At 40.7% G+C, this 12,280-nt stretch overlaps 1 protein-coding gene across 2 annotated transcripts in view; it reads left to right on the forward strand.

Annotated features, from left to right (window-relative positions):
* Nucleotides 1–12,280, forward strand: part of CACNA1C (calcium voltage-gated channel subunit alpha1 C) — a 495,695-nt gene that overhangs the window by 429,120 nt on the left and 54,295 nt on the right. The window contains exons 30-31 of one of the 2 annotated variants that reach the window (XM_062590597.1): nucleotides 6,146–6,229; nucleotides 6,847–6,930. In XM_062590597.1, the coding sequence (XP_062446581.1) occupies nucleotides 6,146–6,229; nucleotides 6,847–6,930 (168 nt within the window). The remainder of the gene's footprint in view (nucleotides 1–6,145; nucleotides 6,230–6,846; nucleotides 6,931–12,280) is intronic. The other variant, XM_062590591.1, reaches the window with a different exon arrangement.

The following is a 12,280-nucleotide window of genomic DNA, read 5'->3' on the forward strand; positions in this document are numbered from 1 at the left end:
TCCTGTTCACAGGACAGATACGATAAAGACTGTTCTGGCAGATATCCTCAATGTTGTTGATTATCTGTAGGTGTGAAGAGGATGAAAAAGTTCTTGTCTGACTCAAGAGAGTTCCAGCCTCCATAATTTTTTGTTAATAAGTTTGTTGAAAGAGGGCTTGGGAAACTCAGTTCAGGCAAAGGTTTTTTGTTTGTTTTTGTTTTGTGTGTTTGTTTTTTCTGTGATGGAGATATTTATCCACTAGAAGCACAGCTGAGATAAGTAACTCACTTCAGCAACTGCAGGTTCTCAAGCAATTATCAGAAGATGATCACTTTTAACCAGTAACAAACTACCCCAGATTTATACCAGTGGCCTGGAAATAAATACTTCAATCTTTCTCCAGATTACAGAACCATTTAAGTCCTTCAGCTTCTTTGATTCTGCCATGCTGTCCAGTATGTCCAGACAGGCCTTGCACACCCCAGAAGACCCTTGTCTGCTCTCAGTAACATCTTCATATGGGAATTGTGTGAGAGAGAAGGAATCAGAGTGAGAGAGGATCATAAAAGAAAATATGAAATCTATTTAGCTCGCTTTACAAGTTGGTCTTATTGTCTTATTGAATAAGCAAAGAAAGGCAGGTTTCTCCAGAACTGATGAGACCTTTAGAAAAGCCTCGGGAACTGAAAAGCTTTTCTCCTCCATCTCTGTCTGCAGAAAGATTTGGTAGAGTACAGGGTGGGAGATTGTGCAATTTCCTGCAGCAGTGAGTCAGTACAGCAATTGTTAGGTGAACTGCAGTGAGTCTATGTCTCAGAATTAATCCATCAATGGATGAGAGCTGATAGATAGTATGCAAATAGATTCTGATTTCTTGCAGTCTGTCAGAAGCACCAAGGAGCAGCATCCTCCACTTTATTCCTTTTGCATTAGGTTCTGCTAATTTCCCTGATTGTAGCTATGGCTAAATGATATCTCCACATAACAGAATTTGCATTATCTCCATTTGATGTCAGGAGCTATTGTAGCTTTGTAAGATTCTTCAGGTTACATGTAAATCTCTCATATATGTTTTAAGAAGGTATGTCAAGAGTCAGTGCAGTGTAAATGTCACTTCATTCAATTCTGTTTTCTAGTGAGATTGTCCCTTGCAAAAATACTTTCCAGGAAAGCTTCTTTTAATGAAATCTGAGAACTGTCTCTCACAACTCCAAATGGCCTGCAGCATTTTCAGAAACATATTCACATTCTAAGCAAGTATCTATCTGTCGAATTGCAGCAGTTCATCTCATTTTGCAAATAATCAGCAAAATCTGCTTTGGTGCCCTTTACAATGAGCGGGAATTTTTTGCTAAGAAATCATATGGATATCAGGAAACCAGCCCCTTTCTCTTTTTCCCATGTACTCATTCCAGCTGATTAAGATTAATATTTCCCTCATTGTTTGCACATACAGATTTACTTCAGATAAATGGAGGCAAGGTTCTCCAGTCAGTTTGCTTTCCTCTTAGGCTCCATAGGTATCTATATGTCTCAGTTTCTTTCCCACCCTCATCTCTTCATTTGTGTATTCATGGATGCATACATATATATCTTTCCCCTTTTTCTTGCGATATTGCGGCAGCTTCTGCCACTGGGGACCATCTGACCTACATTCAGTTCCCACTCAGTGAATACCCTTGACCCTTGCTGTGCCCTTCATCTTTAGAGGCTTTACACTCAGAGGGATTTGTTAATTTTTGCCAGCCACCTAGTAATAGACAGAAATGAAAACCTGTGACTAAGCAGACAAAAATCTGCACATCAATTAACATTGAGGTGACCCTGCAATTCCCACAGGGCTGGATGCTCATAACCCAGGTGGTACTATGATTCAAACAGCCCTCCCCTCAGGATATTTGTGCTTCAGCATAGCCATATAGCTCTCTAGCCACAGCACATTCTTATTACAGGCCTCAGGTGACTCTGAGCTCAGACCTCCAGTGGACAATTTTTCCTGCTGTTAATATGGTTTCTTGGATACTGCATTTAGGATCTCATATTCACGTGAGGTAAAAGAAATGGTCTCTAGAGATTTCAGTGGCTCCATTAGTACCAAAACAAACCCCAACATATTTGATAGCTAACTGCAGCAACTAGGAAACCTAAAAATGATTGGCATGTTCATTCTGAAATGATACAATGTCTGCTCCCCTTTCACAAACGAGATTCCATTCCAGTCAGCTACTGAATATTTATGCTCAGCCTTTTATCAACTTATTGATCATATGATGATTTACTATCCTTGGCTACCTTTGAGGAAATAAAAAAATGGGGAAATAATGTGCTCTAATGGTGAGGTATTTTCATGTTTCCTGAATATTCAGTCCAGTCCTCCTGGTCTCTTTCTGTCCTCCTTTCTCCCCAAAAGCTTCATGAGTCTCCACAGAATTCCCACAAGACAAGGCAACTACCAGTCCCCAATAGGTCCCTGGGGCTGCCATAATGCAAAATGTAATTATACAGTTAAATCAGTGTCAAGCATCTCCCTTTAAGGGTAAAATGTGGTATTACACTCTAAATTCCTGTACTGCAAAAACAAATAGTGCCATCAATTCATTTCCAGTCAGACCTCCACCCCCTTGGGAAAAGTATAAGAACTTTCTGGTGGGAAAAATAGTTTGGAAATACAACCTCTTTATTAGAGTGAAACCTTTTCCTTCATTCAGCTTGTCTTTCATTAGCCACCCTGGTACACTTCAGTGAGGAATGTGGCTTTAAGAGGTACTTTGAGATCACAGGAGGCAAATCCCCAAGGGGTCTAATTCATTCTCTGTATGTACTCATAACTCTCGACGAAATTATGAGGTCTGATCCAAAACTAAGTAATCACATTGTCATTCATAGGTAAATGTCTCTAAGGAGGATGTTGCCTTAAGGAAGGATTCCATTAACTTGCACACAAATGAAGCATCTATGTTCTCCGTTTTCTTTGAGCTCTATTACTGTGAATAATATCTTCTTATTTTTCACCTTTCTGTTTGAAATACGGAGGGAGCAGGTGAGGAGGAAAGGAAGGTTTTAAAATTCATGTATTTTCTTAATTCAACACTGGTATATTGGATATGGGGTTGAATAAAACTACATTCATACCCATAATTCCTCTTTATCCCTTATATAAGAGGCTCAGGAGGAAGAGAAGAGTTCTCTGAGTCTACCTTACAGCCAAGCAGTAGCATGCCATGATAGTTTTCCTTCTGTGACTGCATAATGGACCAGCCCGTGACTTTCAAAGTGAGAAGCTGGCTGATGAGACTCAGCAGAGCATCCCTGGGGGAGGAACTCAAAGAGTAAATCTGGAGCAATTCCACAGAAGGTAGCAGAGTGACCCCAGATATGCTGTGATCTCACAAAGGTCCAAATCAGCTATATGTGATGGCAATGAAAAGGGGACCTTTTCTTTCCAGGTCCGAGTCTCTCCTGAGATGTGCCAACTGTGTCAGCATAATGCTGTTGCTTTCAGTGAAGTTACATTACTGCAAGTGGGAGCAGAATTTAATTTGGTGAATTCAGTGGTCGTCTGAGGACAAAATTTGATGTTACTTGTCACCCTGGCCGTGTACCAACAGCAAACGCTGTTGTAACAGCAGCCATGGCCGTTGGACTCCATGTCCAGAGTTGCTCAGTAAAAAGAAATTGCTAAATTGGTTACCTCAAAAATATTCTTTGCTGTATGATTGGCATCATATAGCTACTAAAAAGAACCACATATGCATTACCACAGATTTAAAAGTAGGGAGTCTTCATTTTTGTGGGCAAAACCCTGCACAATTTGTTTCTAATCTTCACCCTTGCAGCTGCCCAAAAGCAAACTCTGCTTTTCCTGGAGTTGTTTGGGTAGCTGCTGAAATCCTTAATAGTTCCCAGACTGTACAGTTGGAGAAGTATATGGAAGATAGCCATGCTACTGAATAGCACTGTTCATTTGGCTGTGCCATGTGAACAGTGCCATTGCCTTCAGCAGGACTGCTCACATGAACAGGGGCAGGAGGATTGGGCTTGTTGTCTTCTACTCCATTCTCTTTGATCCTGCAAGTGTTTTCTCTGCCAAGGTCGCATCAGGCTGCAATGGCACTTTTTGCAACTTTGTATGATCTGTATCTGTCCTTTATTAAAATGTGTGTGCCTCTACAATTTAATCTGCCATTCTCTCCCTCCCCTTCCTCTTGGTGAAGTCTAATTACAGTTTTATTTCAGGTCCATCTGGTTGCTAACGATGCTGGACATCACCGCTGAATTCATTCTAATATTTGTTATGTATTTTCTAGGCTGGATGCTGAATAATAATATTCTCTGTATTTGCTTTTGCTCCTGTTTCCTTCCTTCCTGTTGTAGCTAATTGTGTAGTGATGAGTAGTCATGGGATGATTGCTCCTCACAGTGCAGATCTGGTTAAGGAAGGGTTATGTATTTCAGGCAAAATTAAAGGCTTTTTTGTAGTTTTGAGAAGCAGATTTCTAAGTCCAGTCTACCAACACCCTTCACTGGTGTGGACTGGGCACAACTGGGCAGTGTCTTTCTCTGCCTCTTTTTTTTTTTTTTTTCCTGCCCTATGCGTAATATAGCTTGTAACCATAAATCTCAAAAGCATCCTGGTAGGCAGTGTTTCAAATTTTGGAAAGAAACTTTTTGCCAGTGCCTGCTCTAGGGGATGGTTGAGCCCACAGTAATTTCAGGTTCCCAAGCCTGGCTTTTGCAGTGCCAGTGCTGGGATTTTCCCCCTCCCCCCACCCTTCTTTTTGCTTTCTGCAATGCTGGCTGGGAACACAGACTCAGAGTTTACCCATGACCTGACTCTCTAGCTAAGAATAGCAGTCACAGTGCAACTTGGGTTCAGTCTTGTTGGAGACATGCTGCAGCTGGGAAACAGGGAGGTCAGACTAGCCTGTGCTCACAAAACCAAAACACCTAAAAGGAACACAGAAACTTATGTGTTTGCTTATTTTTAGGACTGCAGAACAAGAGGAGAGGTGTGCAAAGGTATTTTGTGAGCCAAGATAAAATTTCTTTGCTCATGATGCTAATTTGAACAGGAAGTAGACAAAGAGAAGCTTTTCTTCCAGGCTGAGCAGGACCTTTCTTAAAAGGATCTTGTATCCTCATGGCCCATTCAGCAAAAAGTTATGCAGGATGAGGAAGGCAAGCAGTGCAGATTAGCATCTTCTGACCACTGCTTAGAACAATGAGATGCATCACGCAAGATATTTCTGCACAGCAAAATGAAGGTATGAGTTCAGCACATCCTAGAAGCTCTGCCATGGCTAGTTTTAGACATCTAATGTCTCAGTGTTGCTGTGGCACAGTCTTTAGCATGAGTTAGCAACTAGTCTTGTTCTGAGCAGATGCTAAAGCCAACTTTGATTCCTTTCTTACCTCTTCCTGTAGGATACACTCACACATGCTACATTCACACTGTCATTTCACAGTGCAGAAGTCATTTATGAGTAACAAAAATAACAGCTTGGCTCTGTGGTTTAAGAAAGGAGCTAAGATGTTAGCAGTAGAAGCTTCTAGTCTAAGGGCTGCCATAATACACATTATGGCTGAGTAAAAAGAAATGTGACAACCAGTGAGCCTAGTGAACTAGCACATCCCCTGGCTCAGCTGTGCCCTCTCCTCTGCTGTGATGGGGCACCTGGTCATTCTTAGCACCAGCACAGAGCCTCACATACAACATACAGACTGTTATTCACATGGGCAGAAGGGGAGCAGTTTTTCTGAGCTAATATGACACCATTCCTATACTCTTCTCCCAAACAAATCTAAACCCATCTGAAATGGGGAAAGGTAGTATGTTGCTAGGCATTGGAGATGTCCAGAGGAGCTGGCCCTGCAATCCCTACTCCTGTAAGCAGCCATGCCTCAAAGCCATCCATGTAGCTTCTCTTCACCCTGCTCTCAGGAGGGGAGCAGTCGCTATCCAGGGATCACATTACCTGGAAAGGGCCAGCTCACACAATTCAGGGATATCAGCACTGGCCAGCAGCTTGAGATGCAACAAGTAGGTTTAGGAGGAATACCATTTGAGCTATCAGGGCAGTAATTCTAATGGTAATTTTGAACTGTTTTTGTCTGTCTAACATTCCTTTTTAATCCCCATCCTGCCTGCCCCTTCCTTATGTAGGGTTACTTTAGTGATCCTTGGAATGTTTTTGACTTCCTCATCGTAATTGGCAGCATTATAGACGTCATTCTCAGTGAAACTAATGTGAGTATTACTCTACCCTCCCCAGGATACCACCACCACCACTTCCTCCTCCTCCTCCGCTGTTCCTTCTCTCTCTCTCTCTCTTTCTCTTTTATTTTTTCTGATTTTTTTTCCTCTAGTCATGCTTTTATTGAACTTGCCGTCGTCCTTCTCCTTCTCCCAGGGAAAAAAAAAGGAGGGGGGGGAAACGCCTCCTTCTTTTTCACTTGTCATAGCTCGCCCCAAGGCTGTGACTGGTGAAAGCGCACAGAGTTTGGGGTGTGTGTGCTTTTTTTCCCTCCAAAAGGTAGACATGCTTGAGTGTAACTTTCTGACTAACCAGGCTTTTGTTGATACCCTCCATCATGTGAAACGTTACAGAGGTTTGAGCAACCAATACTGTAGAGTGGTAAGAGACTATTTAATATGCCCACATAACCTCTTTCTTTTCTTATTTTTTTCCTCTTCTCTCCCTCTTTCATGCTTTTTTGTTTTGTTTTGTTTTTTATTTTATTTTATTTTACTTTTTATCTTTTTTCCCTCTTTCTCTACCTCTCTCTCTTTCTTTCTCTCTCTTGTTCTTTTTTTCTCTTCCTTTCTCTCTCTTTCTCTTTCCTTGGCTTCTCTGCCACATGCAGCACTATTTCTGTGATGCATGGAATACATTTGACGCCTTGATTGTTGTGGGTAGCATTGTTGATATAGCAATCACCGAGGTGAACGTAAGTAGCTGGCGTCTGTCCATGATCGTGCCTGCTCTAACATTCATTGGTCTTTCCCGGGTTCTTTTATTTTTCCTCTCCCTTCCTCCTTTCTCTTGGGTTTGTTTTAAGAGCTTTTTGTTTAGTTTTGAAGCTCTCTCTCTCTCTCTTTTTTTTTATTCTGTTTTAATTTTTGGAACGACTTAAAGGACTTTTTGACTGTTGCATCATTTTCTTTCCTTCATAAACCGCCTGGCATGAATTAAACTGTATAGCAGGAAAAGTGATGGGAAATGTGGAGTGTAAGTGAAAAAGAGATTTGTGCCATGGGAAGTTGCTAGAACAGTCCCAGCACTTTGGTCTACCCAGCATTATGCTTTGCTTCCCATGGCAGTTCAATACCCTCCACCCCACAGAGATCTAAAGGTCAGTTCTTTCGAGGTGGAACTGTGGGAACCAAACCTAGAATCCTTCTGGTGCTCCTTTCCTACCATACCCAGGCTTCCTCCAAAATAAATAAAGGTCAAATCAACCCTATTTAGAGGAAACTGCTCCTAATATTTAGTTTCTAATTTGAAAAAAAAGGTAGATAAATTATAAGAAAAAAGCACACAAAAAACCCCATATATCCATGATTCAAAAAACCCATATATCCATGATTCAGCCCAGTTCAGTTTGCTACATCTCACAAAATCCACCAGCACAATAGGCACTGATTTGCTTTGGTAATGCCCATGTCAGTGGGCAGGTGAAGGATTAAATGAGCCATGGAGACTGAAATGAGCAGTTAGTGTTCAAAGAATAAATCATATCAAGCAATTTTTTCCTCTTTTTTTTGAGGGGTGGGGGTAGGGGTAGGGTGGGCTGCAGCAGGGGCGGGCATCAAATGGGGTAGAACTACAGGATAAACAGGCAGGAACTATGAAGATTCCCAAAAGAAGGACAGCAAAGGACCCCTTGGATTTAGGAGCACGAACAAAAATAACATACTAATGCAGCTTAGTGAAGCCAGAAGGTAGAAAGATTGTAAAAAATTGCTGTGAGCATATTTAATATAGAGCAAATAGATCATGAATTTGCAAAATGATATGGCTAGTGAATAAACATTCCCACTTGAAATTGTTGTTTGCCATAGAGGTAATCCAATGCAAGTAGAAAAGTGACAGCATATTTTTCACTCAGTGCTTTGTTTGGGAGAAATTATAGACATTTTGAAAAGATCAAAATGCTTTATTTTGAACAAAATGTTTTGGTATTTTGGTCAACTTTATTTTCCGTTAAAGCCTTTCTTAATTTTTCTAAATTCTAAAACAAGCAAATTTTTCCAAATTGTAATATTTTTATTTTGAATAAATGAAATATTTTACCCTCATCTATTTTCGTTGTCTTTTGAAAGAACGGAAAATAGTCCCTAAATGAAAATGATTTTTTTTTTAACATCTCATAAGTGTTCTGCTTCCTGCTACAATTTTGTTCAGAATGTTGTAAACAATTTTAGTTACCCTTTTACTAGAAAGATATTAAGACTGGGCTGAGTTTGTAGAGGGAAGTTGAAATGATCAAGCGGCTCAAGCAATTAATTTTAAAGAACAAAATGAAAGCCTTTTGTATGTCACCCTTGTCACAAGAAAACTAGAATGGTAACCTGATGTTAGGCTGGACATTGTGCAAATGTTCAGATTTCATCCAAAGAGATAGTACATGATAAGTGAGGAAATAACTGTAGTTAATGGGAGATGAATTATGCTAAACATCAAGAACACCTTTCTAACTGATGTATTTGAATTTGTTGAAAAGTCTTCCAAGCAAAAAGAAGGGAAATCCTTTTATTTTGTCAAATAAATGAAGGCCTTTCGTAGCAAGAAACGCTGTATGGCAAGAAAATCTAATGGATCCTTTTGAAGAAATTTGGAGTAATTTCCTATAAATTAAAAAAATTCTTACATCAAGGCTTGATACACTTTGATGTACATCTCACAAAATTTTAGCCATCTGAGAGAAGACAGATACCCATCCAGGCATCTTCTTACAGTTATTAGAGAGAAATACACACTTCCACAGACCTGCTAATTCCTTCCTATGTAAGTGTGGGTGACAGGTGAAATGAATTGCTTTTTAGAGATGCCCATCCAATGACTGCAGAGTATCTAGGTTGTTAGGTTTGGGTAGACATCTAGCTGTTAGACACTAGATTTAAGCAGGATAAATGGCAACCATTCTCAGCATGTCGTAGAGGTCATGCTGCTGATAATAGTGCTATATAGGTCCTGTGCACAGATTTTCAGTCTCCAGGGCTATCCATGTTGGTGCGTTGAATTACCACTGACAAGGTTCCCTTTCTTTTTCCTTCTCTGTCTAAATTCAGGTTCATTTCCATGTTAGCCAAGGCTTAAAATCCAGTTTTTGGTTACAGAAATATATGAAAAATGAGGGTGTGCCTCTGTCCAAAAAAAATGTCACCTGTCTTAGATGAGGAGGCAGCAGTAGTAGCCCTTACTCATTTAGCAAGGGTTACAGACAGCATTTCATGATGGTCCCTGTGTTTCCTCTAAAGAATCCTTTCCTTCTATACAGTTTTCACAGATTTCTGCACATGTCTTTTTGTTACCTGGCATGTTTAAATCTTCTCTTTTTATCTAGGCAAGTCCTTTGCTACTAGTTTCTAACGTTTGTTACTAAAAACTTGCACAATCTTTTGATGCACTGATAAATGAGCAGCAACTATGGATGGAGTTTGTTCTGAAATGTTTTGAAAACCCTTTGCACTTATAACCGTTATTGAATAAGAGAATGTATTGTATGTTGGTTTGTCCTGTTGGATTCCCTTACCTGCTAGCAGCACTTGATGTTACATATTTAGCAGATGGGCACTGGAAATATCAGCCCATCTTGGATGGACAGTTGTCATCTTCCCAAGCAGTGTGAGGCAGTTTAAAAGATGCACTTCTCCCTTTCTCCTCAGGAGCTTGTTGCTTTCTTGCTGTTTGTGGGTTTGAGCAAACCCTGCCTTGTGTCTCTGTACACTGTCTTGTCTTGTTCCAGTAGACCTGGAGTCTGAAAAATAAAGAAAAAATAAACTCCAAAACATCAGTGAGCTCCACTAATTGGAGATGTTTAGCCTGGGCAGGTGCAGGTAAGATGTTTCTGCCCAACTCGTTAGAAGCTAAAGAATGTGTGTGGTAGGATCTCGGAAGGTGCTGCTCTTGGATCTAAGGACAGCTTTCACTGAGGTCAGTTAGTGAAGATGGAGACACCTGGCATAGGTTAGTTTGACATGAGGCTGTAGATGTTTAATCCTGAAATTTCTGTGAGGTTCACCAGATGTTTGCACACAGAGAACATACCCAGAATGTGTTAGGTGCTGTAGCTGTGGTTGCTGTGGGAACACTGATAGACAGGCATGACGGTAGGTGTGTAGGAATATGCCTGCATTTACTTGTGCAGTTTCCCGTGCTCTGTTTTTTCCTTTTGACAATTATTTTTGTTTTTTGAAAAGGAATTTCCCAGACCAAAACCTTCGTTAAGATATATGTGAGTGTGCATGTGTGGGTCTTCGTGTGTATACTCCATTGGGTATAGTATATTTTCCTGAATGTGTTTGGATACCTATGTATGGGCTACAGATCAATGGGAGAGTGTATAGACATGAATCTGTGTGTGTGGGAAAGACAGGATGTGTATGCAAGCATATGTATTTGTGTTCTGAATGGTTGTCGGTGGAGACGTGGGTTGTTCTGTATGTACCTGAGTATATATGAATACATTTTCAGAGCCAGTGTGGCTCTCCTAATGTGCAAGTCTGATCTGCTTATGGGTGGATGTTTGTATCTGGGAGCTGACTGTATGCAGGCATGTTTATCTGCATGCCTTTGGATGAATGTACATTCGCATGTCAAGTTCAGCATATATTTGTTAGCATGGCTCTGTATTCACATGTAGTGAGAAGGCATGTACTCACAAGTCAGGTCCCCCACAGCATTCCTCAAACCTTAGGGAAGCCCCCACTTAAGACACCTCCATGGCATGAAAGTATATCAAGTTATAACTCCAATTGCATCCAACTGCAACTTGGGAACACTTCCCAGGTCCCCCCCAGCCAGCCCCACAGACACAACGATGCCCTAATAATTATATATGCACTTGCACTAATGATTATATATGCAAAGAGCACAGGGCAGGTTAAAATTTTGCAGGTTTGGAAACTTCCGGGAGTTACACAGTTTATGCCAAATTCACTTTTAAATTAGCTTATTTTCAAGATTACTATATGACTGCATTTTCAGAGCTTTGTTTCTTACTAAGTGTTACACAGCTAACTTCCTAGCCACAAAATGAAGATCTTTCAAAATTTTTTATAAACATTGATTCTATTTTGAGCTACAACTAGGCAACTCTTTAAGTAACTAAAGGGTTTGGGTTTTTAGTTTTGTTTTTAAATCTGCTATTAAAAAGGAATATCCCAGGGAGAAACCACATCTGCCATGTTTCAACTGTCTCTGAGTGCTAAGACCAAGCATGAGCTTTGGGGGATAAGATGAAATATGATGTAATGTTTGGAGCCTGGGAGGCATGGCCTGTGGGTTGTATTTCTTAGACTTTAACTTCATCCCTTTGCCTCAGGCTCCGCATCTGGAAATTATGGGTTGTGATGATTCCCCAAGAAAGCATTGTCATTAGTTTTTACAAAACACTTTATGGTCCTTATTGGAAAACACTATGGTGCTAAAAATGATTACTATCATAATAATAAAAGGAAATAAAAAATTATAGAAATTGAACAAAAGCTAGCAAATTTGGAATATGTCATCCAAGAAGGAGCCACAAGCACGAGCTTACATTTCCTTGCTCTCCACATCAGCAGACACAGCCCAGAGTTCAGTCTTGTGAAGCTGACTGACAGCCTCCTGTCCCCTCCTCTAGGCAAAGTTTCTCATTACTATTTGTTGTGCTGTACCAAAGAGGAGATTAAGTTTAATTTGTGCTCTGAGCTACAGTGCGCAGAATAGTGGAAGAAAACAGTTCAGACCCTGAGCCACTGAGAAAGCTGCTGAAGTAATGTCCTTTCTTCTGTCAGTGTCAGACTGCGTCCTTTCTCAGTGTCAGACTGAGGATTCACTGTGGTTAAGTCTTCGTTTGCTGCAAAAGTGAATCCCATGGCAGCTCGTGCTTACCTGGACGAGTTTCTGTGGCCAGCTGAGAGTTTGTTCCATTCAGATGTGATGGGCAGTTAATGCCTTGTGGATGTGTGAGAGTTACAGAGGCGTGTTCATGTGGGAGCATGTGTGCCTGCAGAGCACTAGCGTAGATATCAGTGGCAGTGGAGATGTCGTGTGTTTGATTCTGTCTGTCCATCTTGAAAGGATGTCAGGAT

This window comes from Rhea pennata, chromosome 1, assembly GCF_028389875.1.
Source record: "Rhea pennata isolate bPtePen1 chromosome 1, bPtePen1.pri, whole genome shotgun sequence".
Lineage (NCBI taxonomy): Eukaryota > Metazoa > Chordata > Aves > Rheiformes > Rheidae > Rhea > Rhea pennata.